Source organism: Eptesicus fuscus, chromosome 15 (assembly GCF_027574615.1).
Source record: "Eptesicus fuscus isolate TK198812 chromosome 15, DD_ASM_mEF_20220401, whole genome shotgun sequence".
NCBI classification, from domain to species: domain Eukaryota; kingdom Metazoa; phylum Chordata; class Mammalia; order Chiroptera; family Vespertilionidae; genus Eptesicus; species Eptesicus fuscus.
In genome coordinates this window covers 75,479,365-75,504,527 of record NC_072487.1, presented here as the reverse complement: position 1 = coordinate 75,504,527, position 25,163 = coordinate 75,479,365, and the positions used below count along the sequence as shown (strand labels likewise).

At 60.3% G+C, this 25,163-nt stretch overlaps 1 protein-coding gene across 1 annotated transcript in view; it reads right to left on the bottom strand.

The window, feature by feature from the left end:
• Positions 1–623: 623 nt before the first annotated feature.
• Positions 624–25,163, bottom strand: part of ASS1 (argininosuccinate synthase 1) — a 42,015-nt gene continuing 17,475 nt past the window's right edge. Inside the window, exons 10-16 of the mRNA XM_008152518.3 lie at positions 21,767–21,857; positions 19,193–19,277; positions 18,622–18,686; positions 10,710–10,841; positions 5,740–5,896; positions 2,247–2,312; positions 624–858 (exon numbers count right to left, since the gene is read on the bottom strand). Of these exons, the coding sequence (XP_008150740.2) occupies positions 813–858; positions 2,247–2,312; positions 5,740–5,896; positions 10,710–10,841; positions 18,622–18,686; positions 19,193–19,277; positions 21,767–21,857 (642 nt within the window). The 3' untranslated portion in view covers positions 624–812. The remainder of the gene's footprint in view (positions 859–2,246; positions 2,313–5,739; positions 5,897–10,709; positions 10,842–18,621; positions 18,687–19,192; positions 19,278–21,766; positions 21,858–25,163) is intronic.

The window sequence follows — 25,163 nt, the reverse complement described above, 5'->3', positions numbered from 1 at the left end:
TTGACCGGAATCGAACCTGGGACCTTTCAGTCCGCAGGCCGACGCTCTATCCACTGAGCCAAACCGGTTTTGGCTAGTGGGGCCCAGTTTTGTGAGATAGAAGGAAGCTTGGAGGCCAGGTGGACACCCGAAGTGCCCACTCAATTCTGTGTCTGCTTTTCTCTCTCCCTTCCCCGGGCGCTTCTTTTTACGGGGGTTCTCCCTCCTCCGTTCTCAGGAGTTCACTGTGCACTGTGGGCAGGACAGCTCCCAAGTGTCACCTACACTCTTCTTGGTTTCCCTGGCACGTGCCACAGGCCACAGTTGGGGACAAATGCCAGGCTGCTGGCTAGAGTTGGACCGAGGTGGGCATTCCTGGACCCCCCATTTCTTGCCGGAGGAGAGAGGGGTCGATTCTTCCACATAAACAGATTCCCAAGCAAAAGGTGGCCTTCGGGAGCACTTACATGAGAGCACACAAAGGTGGGTCTAAGAAAAGCATGATTGACTACACACGTGCACACACACACACACACACACACACACTCACACTCTTACCCCTGTCTCTGCAGAAATAAACAAAAGACTAAGGTATCTTGTTTTTTATTTGTCATCTTACAGCTCCCCACCACAGCCACCCCCCACCCTCCCCTTCACTGACCACTTTTGTGGGCTACAGGGGACCAGGGAACAAAGCTGGGGCCTGGCACCCCCACGAAGCTGCCAGCCCCGCCCCGGGAGAACAAGTCACAACTACAAATTATCAGGACAATTAGCGCCTGTACTTGGGAGATGGGCAAAGCGAGGAGGCCCAGCCCTCATTGTCAGCGGGTCTATTTGCCGGTGACCTTGCTCTGGAGGCGATGATACTCCTTCAGCCTGTAGACCAGATTCAAAACAAAGAGAAATGTAAATGAACAATAACAACACGCACTCCCTCCAATTAACGCAGGCAGAGCCGGGGCCTCGGGGCAGCTGTTTGTTAAGACGTATGTGAAGTTGTCCTTTTTCCTCCCTCTATTTCCTCTGCCCTCCAATCAGGATAATGTAATTAATTTATTTTAAGTGTGTGTGTGTGTGTGTGTGTGGGGGGGAACATTGCTTGTCATTGTTAAAGACAAAACATTTAACTGGCATTGGGAGACATGAAGAGGCCATTGTGAAAACCCACTGTGTTTGGAGACATTTTAAAAGGTTTGTAGTCATAAAACACAAAGAGAGGGCAAAGGAGCCAGGGAGGTGGAGGTAGGTGATTCTCGGAGGGAAGGGCGCCCGGGGTGGTGGGGCTGGATTCAAAGACTCTCCCCATCTTGACCGGCTCTGGGAGGAGATAGTGGGGTGTATTGGTGCATGTGACCAACCCCAAGCCCCGGGAGAAGGAAGCTGGTGAATAAGAACACACAGTGGGACGGACGGCCCTTCTGGACTCAGCATCCCGGCTTCCTAGCTGTGTGACCATGGGCAAGTTACCTAACCTCTCTGGGCCTGTTTCTGGAGCTGCACATTTGTGGAAGAATTAAATGAGACAACCTAGGAGATGCCTGGAAGTGGCTTAGTCTGATAGCTGCTGGCAAGAAATGCCCCCGTTTGCCCCCGTGCATGCCAGCCCCAGGGCCACGCCCAGGCAGAGGGCATGCTGCCCGGCTCTCCCCACATGCTTGATTTCCACGAGCTCCTGTCCAACTTTCCCTGCACCCGTGAGGCAGGCACAGTTTACAACTCCACGTGGGATTCCCACGATCTGAAGGGGTCAGAGACCCCCCCTGCAGTCAGGGTTTGAACCCAGGGCTAAGGCTCAGATGTGTGCCGCCCCGTTGGGTCATGGAGAGCCACATGGCCAAGATGGCTTCCCGCTGGGCCTGCAGCTCAGGGGTGGCGACCTGAAGGCAGGAGCTGGCCAGGTGACCTGCTGGGGCTCCCTGCCAATCTGCCCAGGAAGGGGCTCCCAGGGGAGTCCCTGCAGGTGGAGAGGGTGTCAGTACATGTCAGGTTCGAAGGGCAGGACCCCAGAATCGGGAGCCCACGTGCCCAGGACCCTTCTGGCTGCTACAGGGGTGCCTTCTGGCCCCGCCGAGAATGGGAGCAGGCGGGGTTCAAAGCAGGCCCCGAGGACGCTCTGGACGGAGGGACGGGAAGGCGGGGCTTGTCCAGGGCAGGCAGCAGCCAGAGAGGTCAGGCCCCAGGAAGTCTGCTCCCCACACGGGGTGGGGGGGGGACGCTGAGGGGGGGGGGACGCTGAGGACCCATCAGGGCCCAGAGCTCCTCACCTCAGGGAGTTGATGTTGATAAAACCGGTGGCATCGATCGGCTCGTAATCGCCCTGCACGTTCATGCTGCAAGGAGAGAGCAGAGCCTGTCAGCACCCCGGCCTCGTCCCCACCCCCGGGGGGCCCCTGGGGCGGTACAGGTGGGGAGAGCAGGTCCTCCAACAGCCAGCGCACTGCGTGTGTAGCCTGAGGACATGAGTTCGAGCCCACTCCGCCCTCGGGGCTGTGGGGCGTCCAGGAATAGCCGCTGAAGTCCAGGGCCCAGGGCCCGGGAAGCCCCGGGTGCACACGGAACAGCCTGGGGTCTGCACAACGCGCCCCTCAAGCTGCAGGGAGGCTCCAGCCTTCAGGGCAGGAGTTGCCAGTCAGCTTTCACCTTCCAACCAGCCAGACCCCATCTACTCCACCCTCACACGGGACACCCGCCCCACGCCAGGGCAGGGCCAGTGCGGGTCAACCGCAGCTGCCCGCACCGGACAGATGTTTATCTTCCTTCCCCACCTCCGGCGTCCATCGCCCGGGGTCGGAGGTTGGGAGCGCTCCCTTAGTTGCCCTCCGAAACCCTTCCGGGCCGCAGCCCTTCAAGTTCGCGGCCTCCTAGTGCGTCCCAGCACCCCGGCTCCCCATCACAGAGCTCAGGGCCCACGCCCTGCCTGTGCCCCAGGCTGCGGGCTTTCACTTGGAAATGGGGCTCCACGTGAATCCACACAGCTGGCACCTGGCGTACGGAACGGGCTCGCTACTGCACCATCCGCTCACCCGCTCACTCATTTACTCAGGTATTCACGAGGCACCTACTGCCTGCCAGGAGCCCTGCCTGGCACCGAGGAACCAGGAGCAAGATAAGCGCAGTGCCCGGGGGGCAGACGGAAGCAATCGATCACCTCTCAGTTCATCGGGACTGTGACAAGCTCTCTGAGGACAAGTTCAGGACGCTGTGGTCTCAGATCTGACTCCACGGGGCCTCCATCCATCCTCCGCGGGAAGGGGGACCCTCCCATTTCTCACGGGCCCCTTCTTAGGTCCTGCCCTGAATCAGCCCCTTGTCCTCCTGTCTGCCCAACTCCAGCCTCAGGACACAACCGTCTCAAGGTTCTCCATGACAAGGAGGCGGCCTGTCCCCTCAGGAGCCTTCTCCGGGAGAGGTGGGGCTGGGAGGGGAGGGTACAGGGAGGCCGCCATGCTTAGGCCGCCCCCCCCCCCCCCCCACCCCCCCCCCCCCCCGGCTGTGCCTGACTGGCTCTTTGTGGACTTTTTACAACAACAAATGGGATGTCAGGCCTGCCCCACACCCAAAACTTATTCCCCCTCTGCCCTTGCCCTGACCTTCATGGGGCTTGAAGCTGGCACACAGAACTCCCACGCCCCCACCCCGCCCTCCTCTCCACCTCTGCCGGCCCCCCCAGGGCCACCAGCCAGCACCTTTCCTGTAAGGGACAGGATGTCAGACTTCAGAGGGGCTGCAGTGTGGCACCCCTCTGCGGGCAGAAGGAAAACTGGCCCAAACTGAAGCATCAGCCTAGGACACTGGCCTCGCTCCCCCTGTCTGAGGCCCCTGTGCTCCGTCTGGGGGCGGGGGATGGGGGAGAAGGCAGGAGCCCCTCCCCGCCTCCCCGCCTGTGCATCTGTCCTTCCACCCCCTCTCCTGTGGCAAAACAACGCCCCCCCCCCCATTTCCCCAGATGGGCCCTCCCGGACCACCCCACAGCCTTGCCAGGTGGGGGCCCCGTCCAGGGGCCAACTTGTCCTGCGAGGCTGCCGGAAGGTTCCCAGAGGTGTTCCTCGGGAACTGACAAACCCCTCTTTCAAACCGAGGTCTGGGGCTGGGGGGGCGGAAAAGAGTTTACAATGATTTTTTTTTTTACCTCCCCTGACAGTCTGCAGAAAACCTCTGTGCTTTTATTTCTGTTCATTCGAGTGGCTCTGACCTGCTCTATAATTACGTTACTTTCTACCTACTGTGCCGCGGCATTTCCAGCTCTGCTACCTCTCGCGGCTTCCTCGCTGGTCCCTGTGCCGCTGTCACTCAAGGGCTTTCAAGTCAGCGATGTAGAAATCAGAAAGAAAGGGGAAATCGGCGGAGACACAGTGAGAATAAATGCTCCTGCTTTTCTCTTTTTTTCCCCTTTCCCTTTTTACTTTATTCATTTAATCTCCCTGAGTGAGACTCTAAGGCTTAATGAAGGGTTGGACAGATTATTAGAGGCTGTTGATTTGGAGGGGGAGGGAAGAAAGAGCCAGAGTGAGAAAGGGAGAAGATAATTTGACATTTACCCCGACTGATCTAAACTGATTCGGTTATATTTATGGCTTATAAAGTGTTTAGAAAGATTGAAGGGGGGGAGAAACTCAACATGGCAAAGAGAGGGGAAGAGAAAAATTATATTGACTGCCAAACAAGACTCGTGCTGTAATTCTCACCTGGCCCCCGGGACGGGGTGCGGGCCTCAGGCTGAGCGAAGCTGGGCCCGGGCCTGGAGTCAGGTGCAGCTGTCTGTCCCCCAGGGGTCTGTCCCCCACTCTCAGGTGACCTCCAAACAGATGCCTCGCTCCTCGGTCAAGGCCACTCTCACTCACAACGCCAACACAGGCACGGCTAACGGGCACTGCTGGCCTCGCCACCCCCGCCTGGCGCGTCGTGAGAAGCCCCCAAGGCTCTCTCCTCGCTCCTGTCCATCTCACTGGCCCTCCAGGCCCCTCGTGGGTCAGGGGACATCGAGGTGTCTGCCGCTGCCCAGTGTCCCCAACCCACCTTCTCTGCAACGCGACCCGCACGTCCAGGTAGCTCTCGGGGCCTGTCTCAAAGCAAACCCTCCCCGAGAGGACGCTCTTTCCTCAGGAAGGTTCTCAGCTCAGCCTCTGCCACCAGAAGGGACCTGGCTGCCTGGACCCCAAGTCCCAGGCTGATTCGGGACCTTCCGCCTCCCTCCACAGCCAAGCCCTTTGGATCCCGCCTCCTGAATACTGGCCAGATCGGTCTGCTTCTCTCCTTCCCAGAACCGTCCGCCTGGCCCAGGCCACCCACAGGGCCCACCCCCGCCACTCCCCCCGCACTCAGATCCCTTCTCTAGAGCAGCCGGAGGGGCCCTGGAGACAGATCCGATCACGCCCTCCCCCTAAGATCCGGCTCTCGGACCCTCACGCTGCGGCCCCTTGTCCCTCACGTTCTTGTAGTCCTGAAATGTTCCGGATTCTTCCAAGGCTCAAAGCCGTGGCACATGACAAACTCAAAGATGACTTCTCAGTGACCACGGCAGAGCGCCCGTGTCTCCCTCCGCACAGCCGGGGCCACGGTTCCTAATTCTACATCCGGGCGATTGGTGCCTCTCCCCGCATCTGGCCTGGAAGTTCTTCCTGTACCCCTCCCCCCCACACACACACCACCGCACCCCCCTGCCCTGCCCGCGTGCAGGCACATCTTTGATGAGAAAGCCAGTCAGAAGGGGCATGGCCATCAGGGCATGAGCCCGAGGGGGCAGGAGGGGGCACCTACCTCACCAGCTCCTCGTTGTAGAGGGACAGCGGGGACTCCCGGCCCAGGATGTACACCTGGCCCTTGAAGACGGACACCTGGACTTTCCCTTCCACGCGCTCCTGGGACTTGGCGATGCAGTGGCGGACGAACTCACACTCAGGGCTGTGCCAGAAGCCTGAGGGAGGAAAGGGGAGGGCGCTGAGTTCCCGCAAACGACCACACCCGGGAACGCGAGCCCGAGGCCCCCGACCTGCGACCTTGTGGGTAGGGAGGAGCAGCTGTCCCCCAGGGTCGGGAGGGAGGCTAACCCGCTGCTTCAGGCCAGACATTCGGGGAGGACCGTGGGCAGGGACACGGCAGCAAAGGGACCCTGTCCTTTGCCCACAGGGAGCTGTTTTACGAGGGACAGGAGACCAGGCAAGACTCAGGCTCGCGCCACCCGGGGCCCAGCAGCTGGGGGGCAGTGTTGGGGTCAAGAAGACCCTGTGTATGTGGCCTTCACGTCTGTGTCCCCATGTGTTGAGGGGGTGACTCAGTAGCCCCCTCCCAGGGCTGGTGGGCTTCCTGGGGGTGGAGGCCCTGGGTTCAGGGGCTGCTGCGAACACTGGTGTCTTCACCAGGAAGAGGCCCACCCCCCGAGCTGGGCAGGCCCCTCAGAACTCAGTGAACTGACTTCGCCGTGTGGTTGTATTTTCATTCGCAAATACGGGCCCGAGCTCTGAGTCCTCAGGAACAGCCCCGTGAGAAACCTCTCCCAGGTCACACAAAGGCGGCAGGGGGCCTGGGCCAGAGCATCCCGCCAGGGCCTGAGAAACGGGCTGCCCCCCTCCCCTGCACCCACCGGCCCCCAGAGCCCTGAGGCCAGGGGAGCTGTGCTCAGTCCCCGGGAAGGGCAGGCTCAGACCTGGGACAGCGGCTCCTTTCTAGTTGCCGCTGAGGGGCCAGCAGCCGGCTGGCCAGGGTTGGGGGAGGGTCAGGACGCTGGAGGGGTAGGGTTTCTCTGAAATGGAGCTGGGAAGGTGAGCCCACCTGGGCAGCTGTGGGGCCAGATGGCTCGTGATCTCCTGCCCCGATAAAGGGCCGGGTCAGCGCGGGGTCTGCGCTATTGTTGGGGCTCCAGGCCTCCAGGGGCGTGGGCCGGGGCTCTCGGTGGGAAAGGGGCGCAGGCCGCCTCTGGGATGGGGCCGGGGGCTGGCAGAGGTGGGGGAGGGCCGGGCAGGAAGACAAGGGGTCAGGTTCTTGCTCAGTGACCTGCCACTTGAGTTCACATCCCAGCCCCACCTCGACAAGCAAGGCTGTCTCTTCGTGCCTCAATTCCCCGTTCGCATGAGGAGGTACCATTGCTGAGCACTCCGCAGGGGGCTGTGTGGATGCTGAGAGGAGGCAGGCACCTGAGATTTGGACACGGCCTCCGCCAGCCCTCCCTGTATCCAGGAGGCAGACACCCGGAATGGGAAGAGCGTCTGAGTGCTCCTGACTCAGTCTAGACCCTTGCGGGAGGGGACCCCGATGGCCCCACCCCCGTCACACCCCATTTTTCCGACTACGTCAGGGTGATTAGACGTTAAGTTCCCCGGCTGAGAGACGGGCGGTAGATGGAGACACAATGGGGCAGGGAGACCCCTGTGGGAGCACCTGGCCTGGGCTTTATGGCAGGGTCTCCCGTCTTCATCCCACGAGGGTCTTACGCTCAGATTTCTTTTCCCAGCAGACCCAGCCTGGGGTGGGGGGACAGTGAGCTTGGGGTGCTGCATGGGGGAGACCCTGCAGGTCCCGGGCCCGTGAATGTGCTGTGGGTGGGGCCTGGCCAAGCACTGTACTGACGGGGATGACAACCCTCCGTGCGAGTTCACACCGCACCCATTTTACTGCTGAAAAAACTGAGGTGAGGGGAGAGGAGGTGAGCTACGCCCCCAAATGAGATGGGTCCTGAAGCTGGGGTTCTGCCAGGTCTCTGGGGATTGAGATTGCTCTGGGAGGGAGAAGGCCTTTACAAGTCAATACAGGCAGGCCCGGAGGGGAGGGAGACGGTGGTCATGACAAACAGGGCATCTAGCAGGGGGCTGAGGAAAACAGGCTTCCCTGGCCTCAGTTTCCCTGCCTGGGCTCCAAGACTACAGGGGCCCCAGGGAAGAGAAGCGCCAGAGCGGAGTGGCGGGCTCTGTCGCAGGAGTTGAATAGACCTGGTGCCCTTTATTTACAGGAGGGGAAACCGAGGCTCAGGGAGGACACAGAACCCAACCAGAGGCGTGGCCTCTGTCTCCCGACTCTGCTCGGAAGCCACACCAGGCCTCTGCAGGTATTTCACACACCCGGGAATAGCACGCCGTGCCAGACACTGTTCTAGAGGCTTCGGAAATATCCACGCACTCAGTCCTCACTACAGGCAGGATCATTCTCCCCACTTTGCAGATGAAGAAACCGAGGCACAGGGAGGGCCAGTGACTTGCTCAAGCGGATCCCTGGTCTGTCACATTTATGTGAGAAATCACACCCAACAGCCCCTCTGAGCTGTTGGGGGGACAGGCTGCTGCCGAGGCCAATCTTGACATCTTTGGGGGGCATGGACATCAGGGGCACCCGGGCAACATGAATATGAATAATGCCTACCCGGGATATGTCTCCACGGCCCTCCCTCATCCCCTGCTCCCCCACCCTGAGGTTTTATGTCCTTTGAAACCTCCTAATCACTGTAACTCATTTTGGGATTTACAGGGCTCGGCGGGCGACAGAGCAAGAATACAACCCAGGTGGCTTGGTGGAGGGGCACGAGCCAAGGCTGTGCCTCAGACACCCAGGGCTCCCCGTGCCTGCTGCTGAGCCCCAGGATCAGCCCTGCTAACGGCCCAGCCCCTCTGAAGCCACCTGTCCTGGGCTCACAGCCGCCCCTCAGCAGCCTGACACCTCGGACAAGTGTCCTCACCTGAGGCCTGGCCCCTCCTCGGCCGCTGAGAAACCCCTGCACGGGAGCAGCCCGGCCAGGTGTGCGGCCCTCCGTCGCAGCCTGCCATGTCTTAATGGCTCTCCCACTCTAACCAAACCCACCTTCCCGCCCTGGGACCCCGAGGAGCAAGGGAGTCCGCAGGAGACAGTGGTATTTAAACACCTGTCTGTACCCGGTCAGGGGGCCCGGCTTCAAAGCTGCCGGAAACAATGGAAGGAGAAACGCCGCCAGCCAATAACCATGAGAGTCTTCTTGAAATGCCAAGATTAGTGACAGTGGTTAGGAGGGCCCCCTCCCAAAAATTCAAAATCTCCTGGTGGAGTAGGGGTGAGGTGAGCATGGAGGCTTATCCGGGGAGGAGCCATCGGGGGATGTCCGACTGACAGCTTAGGCCCGCTCCCCGCCGTGAGACCGGCTTGTGGCTGAGCGGTGCTCCCCATGTGGAAGTGCACTGACTACCAGGGGGCAGCTCCTGCATTGAGAGTCTGCCCCCCGGTGGTCAGTGTGCGTCATAGCAACCGGTTGTTCTGCCGTTTGGTTGATTTGCATTCGCCTTTTATTATATAGGAAGGATGTTAACGTTCCCCGGGGCCCGACATCCAGGCCCCTGTGCCTGTCAAGATTGGCTACAGGCAGCAGCCTGCCCCCCAGTGGCCATTTGGTGTGATTGCTCTAATCAGGGAGCTATGAAGGGCAGAGAGCAGGCCAGCCAGCAGACAGTTTTTGGAAAGGGCTGGGCAGTCCTCTGGGCTCTGTGGGCCACGTGGTCTCTGCTGAGACCACTCAGCCTCCAGAAGCTCAGAAGCAGCTGCAGACGACCTGTGAAAGGAGCGTGGCCCCCCCAAACACTCCTCACAGTCACCGAGACCCCTATAAAAACTCCCACGTGTCACGGAGGGTATCATTTTAAAAAACGTTCCCCAGCCATTCATATACACTGAGTGGCCAGATTATTATGATCTCTGAACGCATAATAATCTGGCCACTCAGTGTGTGTGTGTGTGTGTGTGTGTGTGTATGTGTATATGTATATACATACATATATATACATACATATATATACATACATATATATATATACATACATATATACACATACATATATACACATACATATATATGCATATATATTAGAGGCCTGGTGCATGAATTCGTGCATGGGTGGGTCCGGCCAGCCTGGACAGGGGGAGGGGACATGGGCGGTTGGCTGGTCTGCCTGCTGGTTGAACTCCTGGTCGAGGGGACAATTTGCATATTAGCCTTTTATTACATAGGATATACACTGAGTGGCCAGATTATTATGCGTTCAGAGATCATCATAATCTGGTCAGTCAGTGTATATAAACACTAGCCTTAGCTCACGAGCTGAACAAAAACAGGTGATACAACGCGGGGTCAGAAGACCAGGTAAGGCACAGAAACTCAGTCTCCTCACCTGGGAAACGGGAACCCACCCGCGCTGCGTGCTCATGTCACCCCCGGCCCGTTCCACGCATGGGCTGGGCAGGTGGCGGTCCCGGTGATTTCTCGGTTAAGGTCCGGCTCATGCGCTGCCTGGGCCTGGGGCCGAGTTCTTGGTCAAGGCAGCCGTTGCCTTGCTTGCGACAGTTAACGTAGGAGCTCCAGGTTCTGCCCGGAGACAGCCTGACCTAGGGTCACACCCAGCGAGGCCACTTCCTGTTGTGTAACTTTGTACAAGCTCCTTCCACTCTGAGCCTCAGTTTCCTCATCTGTAAAAGGAGCTGGCTGCTCCTAGGAAAGTTGGGGGGGGGACCCCCTGGGACAGCGCTGGTCCCCACACAGTGCCTGGCACGGGCACGCGCTGCATAAAGATCGGCTGCCGGGGGGGTGACCCAGGATGCATCCTTGGAGTCATACAGGCTGCAGGTGGCCGGGGCAGCAGACACCCTGTGCGCAGGGCAGGTCCTGGCATCCCCTCCTTGCTCCCTGGTTCCCTGTCCCCACTTGACCTCCTTTGACCGGCCTGTTTGGGGCTGTGGCCGTGGGCGGGTGGCCGGGGGAGGGCAGTGGCGGGGATACGCACCGGTGTACACCAGCTCGGCGAATTTCAAGCCCAGGCCCTGCTTGATTTTGCGCACTTCCCGATCCATGGTGAAAGCCTCGATGTCTAAATGAGCGTGGTAAAGGACCGTCCCCGCTGGGGTCTCGTAGATACCTAGCCATTTTTCCAGGCAGGGGGAAAAGGAGAAAAAAAGCGAGAAACACATGAAACCCAAACTGTCAGCAAATGACAAAAAGAGAAAAATAATAATGACTCGTCTGACAGGAGACAAGCCGGTCGGACCCATTCACTCCCAGCTTGCTGCAAAATGCATCTGTCATTATGTTCATGCTGGGGCCACGACAGTCCACTCTGCGGCTTGCGGAGAAAATGTCTGGATGCCCCCCTTTGAAGAGGCCGCAGACGTTGGAAAATGACAGGGTTCGGAGCTGCCCCCCTCCTTCCCAACGCGTGCCCACCGGCCCGCGGCTGAAAACCTGTAATTAAACCGACGACGGAGGAGCCCAGGGCCCCAAATATCCCTTCCTCCCTTCCACCGGGGAGCCAGGGAAGGGCTGCTGTGCGCACAACTAGGCCAGGCCTCTCTCCGCCCGTGGCTCCTCCGTACCGCGTCTCTGCAGAGCGACCCTGACCTTGAGATGGACTCCCAGCACCAGCTGTATTTGCAGGGCTGGGGCCGGGGCCCAGAAGTCCCACGCCACTTCCACCTTTCCCGAGAGGGCCCATCACTGCCGTGTGACCCAGGCCTGCGCAGGTGGGGAAACCGAGGCCTGTGAAGGGACCTGCCAACGTGGAGCTGGAAGCCGAATTCAGGCCCCGAGTCCCTGACCGGTGCCGTGTGCTGCGCTGTGGGTCAGCCGGCGATGTGGGCCCAAACCCACCGTCTGGCTAAGTGCCCTGCCCACCACCTCGGGCTCCGTTCCTCCGTTTGCCGAACAACCTGCCGGGACCAGACGGGAGGAAGCAGACCTGCGGGGAATGTCCCGTGAGCAGCGCCCCGCTCCACGTGAGGACACGAGGCCCCGGGCAGCGGGGTCGCCCACACACACGCGGCCAGACCCGTTGGCCCAGCGCGGCGGCCTCTCGAATGAGTTCACCTGAGCCTGTGCACCTGACCTTGGACACACTGCCCCGTTCGTCCCGACGGAGGAGGGGCAAGGACTGCACCCACCCCCACGAGTGCCACCCAGAAAGGTGGGCGAGTTTCAGTTAGCCTGACGACGCACCGCCTCGCCTTCCCAAACTCCTGCCTTAAACACACAGACCTCGAAGGGATCTGCACGCCCATGTTCAGAGCGGCGCTGGCACACAGCCAAAGGCGGGAGCCGTGGACGTGCCGGCCAGCGGACGAATGGATCAGCGTGGGTCCAGCCACACGACCCCGTGTTCTTCCCCAACCAAAGGACACCCTGGCCCGGCTGCCGCAGGGATGCGCCCCGAGGACGCGATGCCGAGCGAGAGAAGCCAGTCACCGAAGGACAAGTACAGAGTGATGCCGCGGACAGGAGGCCCCAGAAGTCAAGTTCAGGAGACGAGGGGGTGGGGGGCAGTGCAGGCTGCCAGGGGCTGGGGGGTCGGCCGGGGAGTTAGGGTTTAGTGGGGACAATTTCAGTTTGGGAAGAGGAGAAAGTTCTGGTGATGGGCGGCGGCGGCTGCACAACCGTGTGAATGTACCGAATGTCACTGAACCGGACACTTCAAAACGATTAAATCGGTAAACTGAATGGTATGTATATTTTACCGCAATTTTAAACCATCCTTTAGAAACTGCGAAAACTAAAACGGAGACTGTTTTCAACCCTGAAATCCGAAGGGGGCTGAGTCATGGGACTAGCCAGGAATTCCCCCCCCAAACCCCCTCCCCGAGGGCTCAGTCTGGGAATCACAGGAAAGTCCCAACTCGGGGGGCAAGGCCCTTTAGGATCACCCCATGTTCTCCCAACTTTTAGCGGCAACCTCAGTATTCCAACAGCCTCCAGCAGGCGCCTGGCACAGGGAACAGAGTCCCGGCCCTGCTCTGGGGAGCGGGGCCTCTCTGTAAACCCGCCCCCACCCGGAGCAGTCTTTAAAGGGCTGATCTGGTCCAACGTGCTCATTTTCCAGATGGGGAGACTGAGGCCCGGGGAGCAAAACGACTTGCCCAGGTGCATGGGCCAGCCCATGGGGCTCCTAGCTCTGCCCCAGGTGGCCTCAGGGCCCTTGGCAAAGGGACAGGAGCTCGCAGAGTGTGAAAGGAGACGCCCACGTCCGAGGTGCTGTGGCCGAGGGGAAGGGCCTGGGCTCTCGCTGTGGCTCCGAGGCTCCCAGTCTCAGGGGACCTACGGTCCCAGAGCCTGGCGCCCACGATCGCGGCTGCTCCGGAAGAGCCTGCCTGGTTCACCTGTTCGGCTGCGCGGCCCGGAGTCCAGCTGTGACCTCTGGGGACATGTTCCCGGGGAGGCCCTCAGGCCCTCGCTCTTGTCAGCAGTTTAGAGGGGAGAGACACAACCCAGAAAGGGGTGAGACAGGCGGACGGAGGGGGAGATGGAGGGATGGCTGAGAAAGGCCATTGCGGGTAGCATGGGGCGGGGGTGGGGGAGAAGGGAGAGAGAACTGCGGGGAGTGGGGGCAAGAAAAACCTATGGAAACTCCTGGCACCACCACCAAGTGGCTCCCGATGGCCTCGGGGCACCGAGAAAAGCCCTTGGCAGAGCCGAACGCGTGCAGAACGCTTGGGAGTGTCTGTCTCCAAAATGGCAGTACCCACCACAGTGTAAAGCGGTAAGTCTTCAATTATCCAAGGAACTTCATCACCAAGAGTCGCCTAGAGCCGTGGTCGGCAAACTGCGGCTCGCGAGCCACATGCGGCTCTTTGGCCCCTTGAGTGTGGCTCTTCCACAAAATACCACGGCCTGGGCGAGTCTATTTTGAAGAAGTGGCGTTAGAAGAAGTGTAAGTTTAAAAAATTTGGCTCTCAAAAATAAATTTCAATCGTTGTACTGTTGCTATTTGGCTCTGTTGGCTAAGGAGTCTGCCGACCACTGGGCTAGGGCAAGGCCTACTGGTCTCCTCGGCCGGGCAGACTCGGAACTCAAGATTCATTGGTTTGGAAACGGACTGCTGATGACTAGTTTTGCCACGTTTTGAAAGACGGCCCTCACCCTGGCAGTCGCCCCCGCCATCCTGGGCAGGCCGATACAGCGGGGCTCACTTTCATTCCTGGGGAACCTGTCCCCTCTCCCCCCTATTTTCCTGGCCTTGGCTGGGCCAGCGTGGGGCATGGCATCAGCTGTATTTGCAGGGGCGGGGCTGGGGCCCTGAAGTCCCAGGCCCCGTGCCTGAAGGTAAGTGCCCGGACACTCTCAGCCCACCCCACGGGGCATGCGCACGATGGTCTTGTCTCTAGGACACCGCAGCCAACTCCCAGCATCACCTCCCAATAGTGCAGAGAGGGCACAAGGCGGGCGGCGTGCTGTCCCCGAGTGCCTGGTGGGCAGAGCCGCCCCCTCCTGAGCCCTCAGAACCCGCCTCCCGGCTGTCAACCCTCCCAGGCAGCCCCGGGACACACCAGCACAATTAATAGCCCTGCTCCTTTTGTACGAAGGTGTTAAAGTTAATTGTGACTGATCAAAAAGCTTGTTTTCCGGTTGCTGCTGGTGTGTGTGTGTGTGTGTGTGTGTGTGTGTGTGTGTGTAAGAGGGAGGGAAGGAGGGAGGGAGGAGGAGAGAGAGAGAGAGAATCTCAAGATCTCTCCTCTCCACAGGGGTAAGGGTAGATGAGTTCAGTGTATTTCTTCTGGAGAAAAAAAAAAAAAATGACTAAAAAAACCGGTGACAGAAGCCTGATGCTAAAAGACGATGGATTTGGGGCTTTGACAGTCAGCATACAAACCACGGAGCAAAAGAAGGCGGAAATGACAGCTGAGACTCGTGTCGCTGTGGAAGAGACAACAGACATCTTCGGAGTGACACGCACAGCGGCTCCAAGTGTCTATTTTCATCTCCCCGTGTTTGCAGGAAAAAGACAGAGGTGTCAGCAGCTCTCTGCGGAGCGGCTTCAATCACACCATAATTACTGCGGGGCGGGGCGGGCGGGGGGGGGGGGGGAGGCAGGAGCTGGGGGGGGGGGGAGGAGAGTGGACCAAAGAGGAAGAGGTGGGGACCAAAACAGCTGCTGCCACTTCCATTCTCATCGGTCCCCGAGGCTGCCAGGCTGGCCCGGACTGAGCAATTTGGCAGAATTGAGCGGGATCCGAACTCAGCCGGAGGCCGGGGTGGGGGCGAGGGCACCTGGACCAGAGGCTCTGGTCCTTTGGGAGAGCAGTATCCAGAGGGAGGGATTTGGAAACACCCGGGGAAGGGAGCTTGGCTGGAGCCCAAGGACTCCCCTGTTAGGTACCAGGGCCAAGGAGAGAGGCAGTTGCTATGGTGACGGGGAGGCAAGTGGTGGTGGGACTCTAACCATCCTCTATGCTCCTGGGAATCAGGGTGGGCCTCTGGGGCTGGCTGCCCCAGGCCTCGGCAAGGGCAAATGCCTTTGCTTTGCAGGTCTCCCTCCATTCTCCATCTGGAAGGTTCCATCTGTGTGACGCTGTTGGTGGGCGGGCAGGTGGGTACGTGGGCAGGCAGCCCTGGTTCCTTCTTAGCCAGAAAGTAGAGGAATAAGGAGGAAGTTAGACGAGGGGAGAGATGGGTAGGGTGGAGGGAGAAGGTTAAAGAGTGGAAGAGAAAGAGTAGAGGGCAGAGAAAGCTGGCAATGAGGAGGAGGAGGAGGAGGAGGGAGGGTTGAGATCTGGGGGGGGGGGCCAGGCTGAGCGAGGAGCAAGGTGAGCGAAGGACGTGAGCTGGCTCCTTCCCTGCTCTCCTCCTGCCTGCCTCGCCCCCCTTCTCCTCCCCACTGATTTCATTTACTTCACTTAATTAGCCCCCCTCCAGAGTTAAAAAGATAATGTGATAATGACGATGTGAACAGCCACAATACAGCGAAAGCTACTCCATCTGCAGCTTCCCCCGGCCCCTGCCCCTCTGACCCCATGGCCCCTGATGCCACTGAGCCAGCCACCCCAGACCCAGCACTGCCCAACTCCCTAACACCCCGACCCCAGGGGATAAAAAACACACAAAACCAACCAAATAAAAAAACCAAAAAAAAAACTAAACACACCACAAATAAACAAGCCCTTAACGAATTTCAATTATGAGCTTTGTAAAATCGATACAAATGACATTTCCCCTTGTACACAGCGATATGGACAATAGCCCTCCCACTCTGCCCTCAATATAGTTGGCAATTAACAGCTTCTCCCATTACCGTAGACTTAATAAAAACCCCGTAGTGGGAGACTCCATAGTGTCCCAATTTATTGCCCCGCTCTTTCTTTCTCACTACAAATCACTGGGAGTGGAGAAATAAAAACAAGATATCGCCTAAAATGAGGAAGCAATTTTCACCTCTCACCCCCACCCCCCCCGCAACCCACGTAAGAAACTAGGTGAATTAGAACTTCCACAGGGAAATGACAGTATCACCTAGTCTTGCCCCACCGTTGACAGCTGGAGTGCAGAGACGGAAAGCAACGTGCCTCAGGTCACACAGCAAGTTGGTGACCGAATCCTGTGCTTCGAGGGACAGCCCCCTCGGGTCCACACACACTACCTGGGCGGGTGAAGGCTGTCCTTCAGGCGTCTGTTCCTCTGGTGGGTGGCATGCTTACCAAAGAAGTCGGATCTGCCTGCTAGTCGCCTGGCTCCGACCTGCAATGGTGATGGCGCCCAGTTCTGGGGAAAAGATGGAGTCTACCATCCAGGCACAGCACCCACTGTGGGCCAAGAGCTCTCCAGATTTGACCTGAACACAACCCATTTCACAAAAGAAGCCGAGGCTCAGAGAGGCTGTTGCTTTCACCGTGGTGATGGAGCCGGGATGGGGACTCGAGCCTGGCACCAAAGCCTAGACCCTCTATACCAGCCTCTGCCAGGTCTCCGGGGGGTTCAGCCCCCATCAGACCCAACCCACCACCCAACTGGCCACCTCCTCCTCCAGGATGTCTTCCCAGAATAGCCCAGACCAGGCCTTTATCACTACCTCCTTCAATTCAAGTTTGCTTGGCTCTCCCTGCCTAGCAGGAGGCCACCTCAGAGTGACCTCAGGCCAGTCCTTAGCTTTCCCATAAGGACATTCATTTTCACCGTAAATACCTATCTTGATCTACCTATCTTGATCGGCTGGTCGTGACTGCCTGAAGCACCAAGACACATTCACAATCAATTAGTGATGCCTGCCACGGGCACAGAAGGGGCCTGGCAATAGGGGCCTTAGTGGACCCCTCTAAGCAACCGGAGGGCATAGGTTGTTGCCTTGTCCTTGCAGCATCCTCCCAGGCCACAGGCATGGATAGAGCCCCTCCCCTGCTCCAGTTCCTGCTGTGATACCCGGGCCAGAACCCGGACGGGCCACATTCCAGACTAAAGCTCTCGTAGCCTGCCCGGATCTGGGCCATCGGTCCAGGCCCTGCCACCCACGTGCCTGTAACTTGGAGCCTCGCTTGCTCGTCTATACAATGAGGGTGCTGGTCTCGGGCTCCCCAAGGTCCCTCCCAGGTCTGCCTGGGAGGGTTTACATTGTGAGGGCTCCCAAGGGCAGACTGAGACAAAAGGGCACTTAATCAGATGTGAATGGAGGTAAGAGACAAAGGTAAGGGAGGGTAAAAGGCAGCAGCTAATTAGCACTATTGTTCTCCGCAAGGCCTTTCCTGGAGACTTCCCTTAGGCTGTTTCCATCACAGCCCAGCCCTGCAGAGGAGAGCTCGGGAGAGAGGCGGGGGCCAAGTCCCACTCCCCACACTTCTGGAGGCAAACCCAAGCAGTGCAGAGCCCTAAGGACGGACTCCCCCCACACGCCTATCCCACGGCCCCTGGGGAAACAGGCCCAGAAATGACAAGTCCAAGGTCACTGGGCAAGGCAGGGCAGCCCTGGGGTGAGAACCCCAGCCTCCTGCCTCCCGCACCAGCCCCCTTTCCAACAGCTGAAACCTGCCGCCGGCTCTCTTCGGATTTTAGGATCTTAGTTAAACATCTTGAAGGGCAAAGGCCATGATTACACCCTGGCCTGGATTTATCTGGCTGTGTTATCTTTTAAAATCGACCCTGAGCAAAGCGATAGGAACACTTGCCAACACAGGGACGGCAACCCCAACCCCACGACCGGTATTTACAAGTTCAAGTGCCCAGTTCAAGGGCTCTCACTGCTGAGAGCGGCCCCTCCCTCCTGGAGCTCCCAGAGCGCAGCCCTGTCACAGACCCACAGGGAGCTGAGAGCCCCTCGTGTGGACGGGGAAACCGAGTCTGGAGGGGAGGGGGCGGCGATGACTTGGTGAGTGACAGACAAAGGGAGTCACGGGCGGTGATGCTAAGAGAAGAAAGAGGCACCTGCTTGGGGACCAAACTCTCCTCCCTCCTGGCCTCGCCACAGAGGCGGGTGCGGCTGGGCAGTCCAGCCGAGGTGGCGGCCCACCCACCACCTCCTGGCTGCTCACAGCACCTTGCAGCCCACAGCGCCCCCCTCTGGCAGGATCCCCTACCAGGCCAGCCGGCCTGCGTCCAGCCTTAATGACAAGGAAATCAGCCCTGCACGTCCGCCTCCGAACCCGGCCCACCCGCCCGCCCCGCCCCGGGCCCAGGAGAGCCTGCCCTCCTCTCTTCGGAACCTCTCTCCTCAGAACCTCTCCTGGACCCCCAGACTCCGCCCTGCCCTGGGGACGGCTCTTCCCACAACTCCCCGAAGCCAGTGGCAAAGCACCCTCCACCCCCATTTCAGGAGGGACACCGAGTCTGGTGGGGGTGAAGGGACTTGCCCGGTCACCGACGTAGCAGGGGAGTCGCAATGCCTGAACGGGCCGGGGACCTCAGGGGACTCTGGGTGCCGAGGCCGGCCCCGAGGGGGGCGGCGGACTCACCGCGGGACTTCATCCCGATGAAGCGGTTCTCCACGATGTCGATGCGGCCCACGCCGTGCTTGCCCCTGTGGGGAGAGCGGGTCACTCGGAGCCGGTGCTGCCGCCGGCCTGGCCCCGAGGCCGCCACCCGCGGCCGCGGTTTGGGCACACCTGGGCTATGCCCGCCCCGGGGCCGCAGGCAGGCTGTCAGGCACCACCTCCGATGTCCTCAGACGTAGCAGACCGTACACGTGGGGAAACCGAGGCCCAGACACGGACGAGATCGCTTGTCACACGGTGAGTTTAAGGCGTAACTGCCGCGACCTCCCTATCTGGGCCTTGCGTGGCACCAGCCCTAACCTCTGTTCACCGTTCCCTCGGTCCTGGTCCCGAGGTGCCGGAGACCCCCCCCCCCGGGTGTTACCTTCCAAGACTCCGACCAGGGACAGTGGGGGCTGTGGCAGGGCGGCCTGTGGGGCGCAGGCCTGGATCCTTGGCCCCTGGCATGACCATCGGCCGCCCCGGGCCGCCCCGGGCTGGCCACAGACAGCGTTTCCCGGGGCGGGCGGGGCGGGGCGGGGCGGGCACTCACGCGATCTCATTCAGGTACACGAACAGGTCCAAGGCCGTGCGGTGGGTGGTGCCATCCTTGACGTTGGTCACCTTCACGGGGACCCCTGAGGCGGGAGGAGAAGGCGGTGGGCCCGGGGCTGGAGCTCCGGGGGAGCCCGGGCCCGCCACCCCGCCCTCTCCCTCCGCCCGCAACGCCTTAAATGGATGTGACAGATATGGAGTCCAAATGACTCCGTGAAAAGCCCTGCGCAGGTTGAGGCCTGCTGGGGGGAGCGGAGGGGCGAGAAAGCCCCCCGGAATGAAAGGGAAAACGCAATAAAAACGCTCTCCCCCACCCTCCCCATTCTCCTTGCCCCTTTTGCATTTAGGGGCTGTGAAATTGGAACCAGGCCCTGAACTAATTGAATTTCACGCTCCACCATTGTCTTATGCCAGGAGCACCTTCTGTCCCACCAGTTACCGGGGGGCCGCCCGGCCGAGGTGGGCGCGCGCACACACACACACACACACACACACACCCCCTGTGTGTCTGTCAGCCAGCCCCCCAGCCCCTGCCCTACACCCCAGTCCCCCACGCAGCCATCTGATGGATGGGGGTGAGGCGGTGCCCGCTCCAGCAGGCACCCTGAATCCTGAGAAGTGGGGTCTGGGGTGGCAGGAGGGCAGGAGGGAGGCGGCCGCTCGGGAGGGACCAGCCGAGTCTAGGGGGGTGGAGGGGGGGGCCAGTGGGTGGGTTCGGGGTTGACTTTGAATAGCAAGGGGCAGTTTCTGGAGGGGTGTGAAATGAGCAATAAATGTATTAGGGGACTAACAAGAGAGCTGTAACAGTGACAAAGAAAGGCTGTTCAAAGTTGGCGGCTAATCCCCCACCCATCTGCCCAGCTCATTACCATGGGGCCGGCGACCGGTGCCAATCAGGGCTCAATAGCGGCTTTCGAGTCTTTATTAGCCGGGCGCCGCTCGGAGGGCCTTCGCTCACGGCGCTGTCAGCCTCCCCATTCTTCACCCCCATTTCCAGGGGTTTTATAACTTGGTTGTAAATTGCTATTAAATGTAAGTCTGCCCAATAATGAACCTTAAGCCCCTCTTGCCACCCCCCGCCTCTCCCCTGTCCCTTTCTCTGCCTCCTCCGCCCTATTATCCCCTCCCTCGCCCGGCCGCGGACGGGGCCTGCCCCAGAAAGGGGCTGACATTGTTGGTGCTGCTGCCCGAGAAAGCCTCTTAGCCTTTAAAATAGTTAATAATTAGATTAAAACTTCAAATAAATTAACTAGCGGGTGAATGGCGACGGGTCGGGGAGGGTTCCTCCCGTCTATTTTGTTCCAGACGGTCCCCGAATCATGAAAATGGATCACGTTTCCTGTCCGGCTCTCTTGCCCCCATGGCTCTCCTGAGCTCTTTGGGGGGCCTTGGGGGGGGGGGGGCGCTACCTGGGTCTGGCCCACCATCTTCTCAGAGAGGATGCCCCACAGGCTGGGCCTGACAGAGTGGGCACGAGAGCGACTTAGCGCTCCAGGTGCCTTTAGGGGCCTCAGACCGAGAACCCTCAGGTGCCCAAGTGGCATGGAATTCAAGGGTTTGAACAAATGGGGAGGAAGGACATGCCCGCTGTCTCGGCAAGGCTTCTGGGAAAGGCCAGGGAGAGGCAGTAATTAAAGTTCCAAGAGCCTCCATGCCTCATGCCCCAGCTGGGTTCCTCAAACTCCTGCCCAGTATACCACCTCCTCCAGGAAGCCTTCCTGATTTCCCCAGCCTCCTGAAAAGGTCCTCACCTCCCGCCACCCCCCCCACCCCCCCCCAGCCTTTAGCCTGAGCCTGGTCCTGCTCCTCCCATGACCAGGTACGCCCTGCCCTGCCTTCCCCTCCACCCCCCAGAGCAAGGGATATCCCTGGTGCCAGGGCTGGGCGCCCAGGCCAGGCCAGCAAACACTTCTTGGTGATAGCAGTGAGGATGGAGATCAGGACTCAAGCCAAGAGTGGGGTCTGAACCCCGGGTTGGGGTGTGGGGAGAAGCGTCAAGCAGCTAACTGAGGGCTAGCTGAGGCTGTAGCTACGGGGCCAGCTCTCTAATTGAGTGACTTCCTCAAAGTGGCTGCTCCGGCCGGAACGCTCTCCCTCTGAACCTGGCGCCTGTGAGCTGGTGGACAGCAGCCGAAGTGCCTTCCTCCCACGCCTGGAGGCTCCATGGGTCCCACCACCCGGCCGAAGGGGGAGGTTGGGAGCCATCGAAGCCCCTGCCTGAACTCTGACCTCCAGAAATGCAGGAGGGGTGCCGAGGGCTCGTGCCCAGCCTTTCAGGATGCAAAAAGGGGCCAGGGCCTCGAGCCCACCCTCTCAAGTCCTGAAGGGTGGCCACCTACCTTTCATTTTTAAAATATAGTTTATTGATTTCAGAGAGGAAGGGAGTGGGGGAGAGAGAGAGAGAAACATCATCGATGAGAGAGAATCATTGACTGGCTGCCTCCTGCACACCCACCACTGGGGATTGAGCCCGTAGCCCAGGCAGGCACCCTGACGGGGAATCGAACCGTGACCTCCTGGTTCACAGGTCGACGCTCAACCCCTGAGCCACGCGGGCCGGGCCCCCACCTACCTTTCTTGAACTCAATCTCAAGGACGTCAGGGGTGTTGGGCCCTTTGGCCGGGTCCTGGGTCTTTGTGTACAGGCCTGGAGGGGCTTGGTTCTGACAAAGCACAGAAAGAGGTGAGTGACGGGGTGCCCAGAGCCACGTCACGCCATGCCGGACCCCGACTCCCTGCACCCCACCTCCTGCAGAGATCTTCACCCCTCTCCAGAAACGGGGGGCCCGCTGGCACAGTCCAGCAGGCCTCCCCGCCCCCAGCCCCGCGGCAGCCCCGCTTGCCAGGGGCCTGGGAAACAAAGAGCTCGAGAAATCAGACAATTTTTCCCCTCAACTTGATCTCATCTTTTCCTTCGACGCCCCCACAGCTGGAGGCAGAATGCAGCGGGAGAGGGACAAGTCAGGCAGGAAAAGGGCGCCTTCCGAGGCGCGAGGCGCACGGGGGGCTTCCCGGGAGCGGGCGCGCACGCTCTCGCAGGCTCCCAGGATTGGGGTTTATTCTGCACTGACCGCAAAGCTAATGACTACGCGTGACCCCAGCAGGTGCTCCAGCGAGCCGCGCGGCCCCGGGTCCCGGGGTTAATACTCACAGGGAGGAAACGGAGGAGCAACGCAAAAACCCATTTGGAAACACATCAACCTTTATGTATATGTCTCCTCGGGCGCGGCAGAAAATGGGCCTCTCGTCTCCACGCGGCGGCGGAGGGCGGCCGGCTGCCTGGAACTCTCCACGTTCCCTCCTGTCTCCGAGGCCTCGGCTCCCCGCACCTGCCCCCCCTCCGGGCTCTGGCCGGGACGCTGTGCCAGGGGGACGGGGCCTCTCGGGCCTGGCTGCTCACGGCCGGCTGTGGGCAGCCCAGGCCCAGCTGTTGCCCACCTGGGACATCCTGGGAAGTGCAGTCCCCTAATCTTTGCCTTTAAATCCCTGCAAACACTCATCCTCCCCTCCCCATGCACAGTTTCTTCCCAGTCCCCCCAGCAGCCCTGGGAAGAAGGCCGAGCACTGTTACCCCATCTACAGACGAAGGCGCAGAGGCGGAGAGGAGGGGCCGTGGCTGCAGCCAGGGCAGGGGACCCACGAGGTCCTCAGCGAACAGGTGCTGGGTTTCAGGGTGCTGGAGTCCAGGCCTCAGGCTTGGGGCCTTGGGCGAGCGGCTTCCCCCCCGCTGAGCCTCCACTTCCTCACACGTAGGATGGAGCAGTGACCTGCCCGTGACTGCCTGAGCCCTTCAGGGAGGCAGCCTTTCCCGGCTCTGAAAACCACCCAGGAAAATGCCAGCACGGCCCGGTGCCAGCTGTCCCCAGCTCCGCAGGTGGGAAGGACCGCTGGAGTGGAGCCTGGTGATGCCCCTCCAGGGCAGGTGGGCCCTCAGAGCGCCTGCGGGCACTTGGCCTGTTGGCTCTCTGGAAGGGTGAACGGCCACCCCAGGCCCCACCCCGCTGAGAAACCCCTCAGTCCCGGGCACTCCTTCTGAGCTCCCACGGGGACTGCTGGAGCCCCTGGCACCTCCAAAGTGTCATGTGACGTGCGGCCAGCCGCATTCCTGAACGTGTCCGTGTGTGGGGCGGGGACCAGGACCCAAACCCACTACAGCTACGAACCGTCATTGGAACTGGGTCCTGGAGGGCCCCCCCAGCCTGATGTCTCCATGGACCCGAGAGAAAGCCAAGGACAAAGAAGCGATTGTTCAGATCAGACTGCCTGACCCCACTGCTGTGGGAGCCAGTCCCGGGGAGTCTGGACTCCCTGTCCAGTGCTCCTTCCACCGCCCCATGCTGTTTCCCGGCCGTGTTCGTAACCTGAGGGCTGAGCTACAGCATGAGGGCCGTGGCCAAAGACAGCCAGCGTGGCTAGCCACGGGGGCAGGCAGCTGGGGGGCTCAGAGAAATGCTCCCCAGCCCCACGGACCACCATCCCTGGGCAAGTGAACCCGAACCTGGGACTCTGGGCGACCAACACGACTCAGCAGCCTCTCCTCACTCGCCCAGGGCTCCTCTCTGGCCCCCCAGTCCAGGCTGAGCTCAAACTGGGGTGCCAGCACTGAGCACCCAGAACCCTGCACCCAAGCCCTCCTCCCTCCCACCTCCACCCCGCTGTGCCCGGCCCTCTGCTTGTCACTCTCTCCGGCCACAGGATGGGGAGGAGAGGGTGGAAGACCCCAAGGACGGCGCCCCAGCACTCCACAGCGGAAGCAGGAGGCAGCCGCGGGGCTCCCGACACCCCGACGGCGCCAATTAAGGAAAATAACTAAATAGAAGTCAAGTGACATTTGCTTTGCATCCCAAGGTGGCTCACGCTCTCCCTCCTCAAAGCCCAGTTCAAATGACAAATAGTTTGTAGCCGAGTATCAATACCATCTATTTATCCATCCCAGCGGGAGGGCTCACTTCCAATGTCATCTGGGGGGAGGCGGTGGGGTGGGGGGAGGGAGGACAGTGAAGAAAAAAAGAGAGGGGGGGGTGCGGAGGGGGTCGGGGGGAGCAGGCCGAGGAGGAGAGATTGGGAGCAAATGGCCCATGAACTGAACCATGATGTAGAGGCATGATCGATGCTGCGGATGGTTTATTCACCCGTCAGCCATGGCGGCCGGCGCTGAATGCGCTCTTTCACTGTGGGCCCTATGAAGTTAAAGCAAGTAAATTTCTATCTTTCTTCGCATTAGCTGCCTCATTGCTCTTCAATCAGCCCTCACGGAGGCAGAAAATGGCTCCACCATCTGCCTCCGAACCCTCCCTTCGACAGGTCTCCGGCTCTTTTTGGAGAGGGGGAGGGGGCCCCAGGCCCCTGAGGCTGTCTCCCCAGCTCCTCCCGAGGGGGCCGGGCAGCTCAGGGAGCAAGGTGTCTCCCTGGCCCCTCACTGCTACCTCCTCATTTCTGGGATCAGAGGATAACGCCCCCCCCCCCCACGTACATCAGATTCAGAGACGCAAGGGGTGGGGGTGGGGGGGGGGGCCTGGAACAGCCTGGGAGCAGGATGAGGGCCGGCTGCTCCATGCGCCGCAGCGGGAATGAGGTCTCCCCCGGACCCACCCGGCCCAGTCTGTCCTGATGAAAGGGGATGGTGGCCCCTTCCTCCCAAAGGTTCTCAGGGGGAGGGGGGCGGGGAGGAGGGTGGACCCCCAGCTCCAGGACTGAGGCCGTGCCCCGTGCCCCGTGCCATGGGCAGGCCGGCGGCTTTCAGTGGCTTAGTAGGGCGGCGCTGTGGTTTCCCACTGTGCGCACGAGCAGCCAGAGGCTCAGAGGCTGAGTAACTTGCCCAAGGGTGCAGAGCAATGGGAGCAGACTTGGGGTTCAAACCCGGGTTTCTGATCCCTGGGACCCACACATGAACCTTCCCGCCTTGACCGGGCAGCGGAATCCTTAAGAAGACCCTCTCCGACGCTGACTTCTCCGTCCACTGTCCTCAC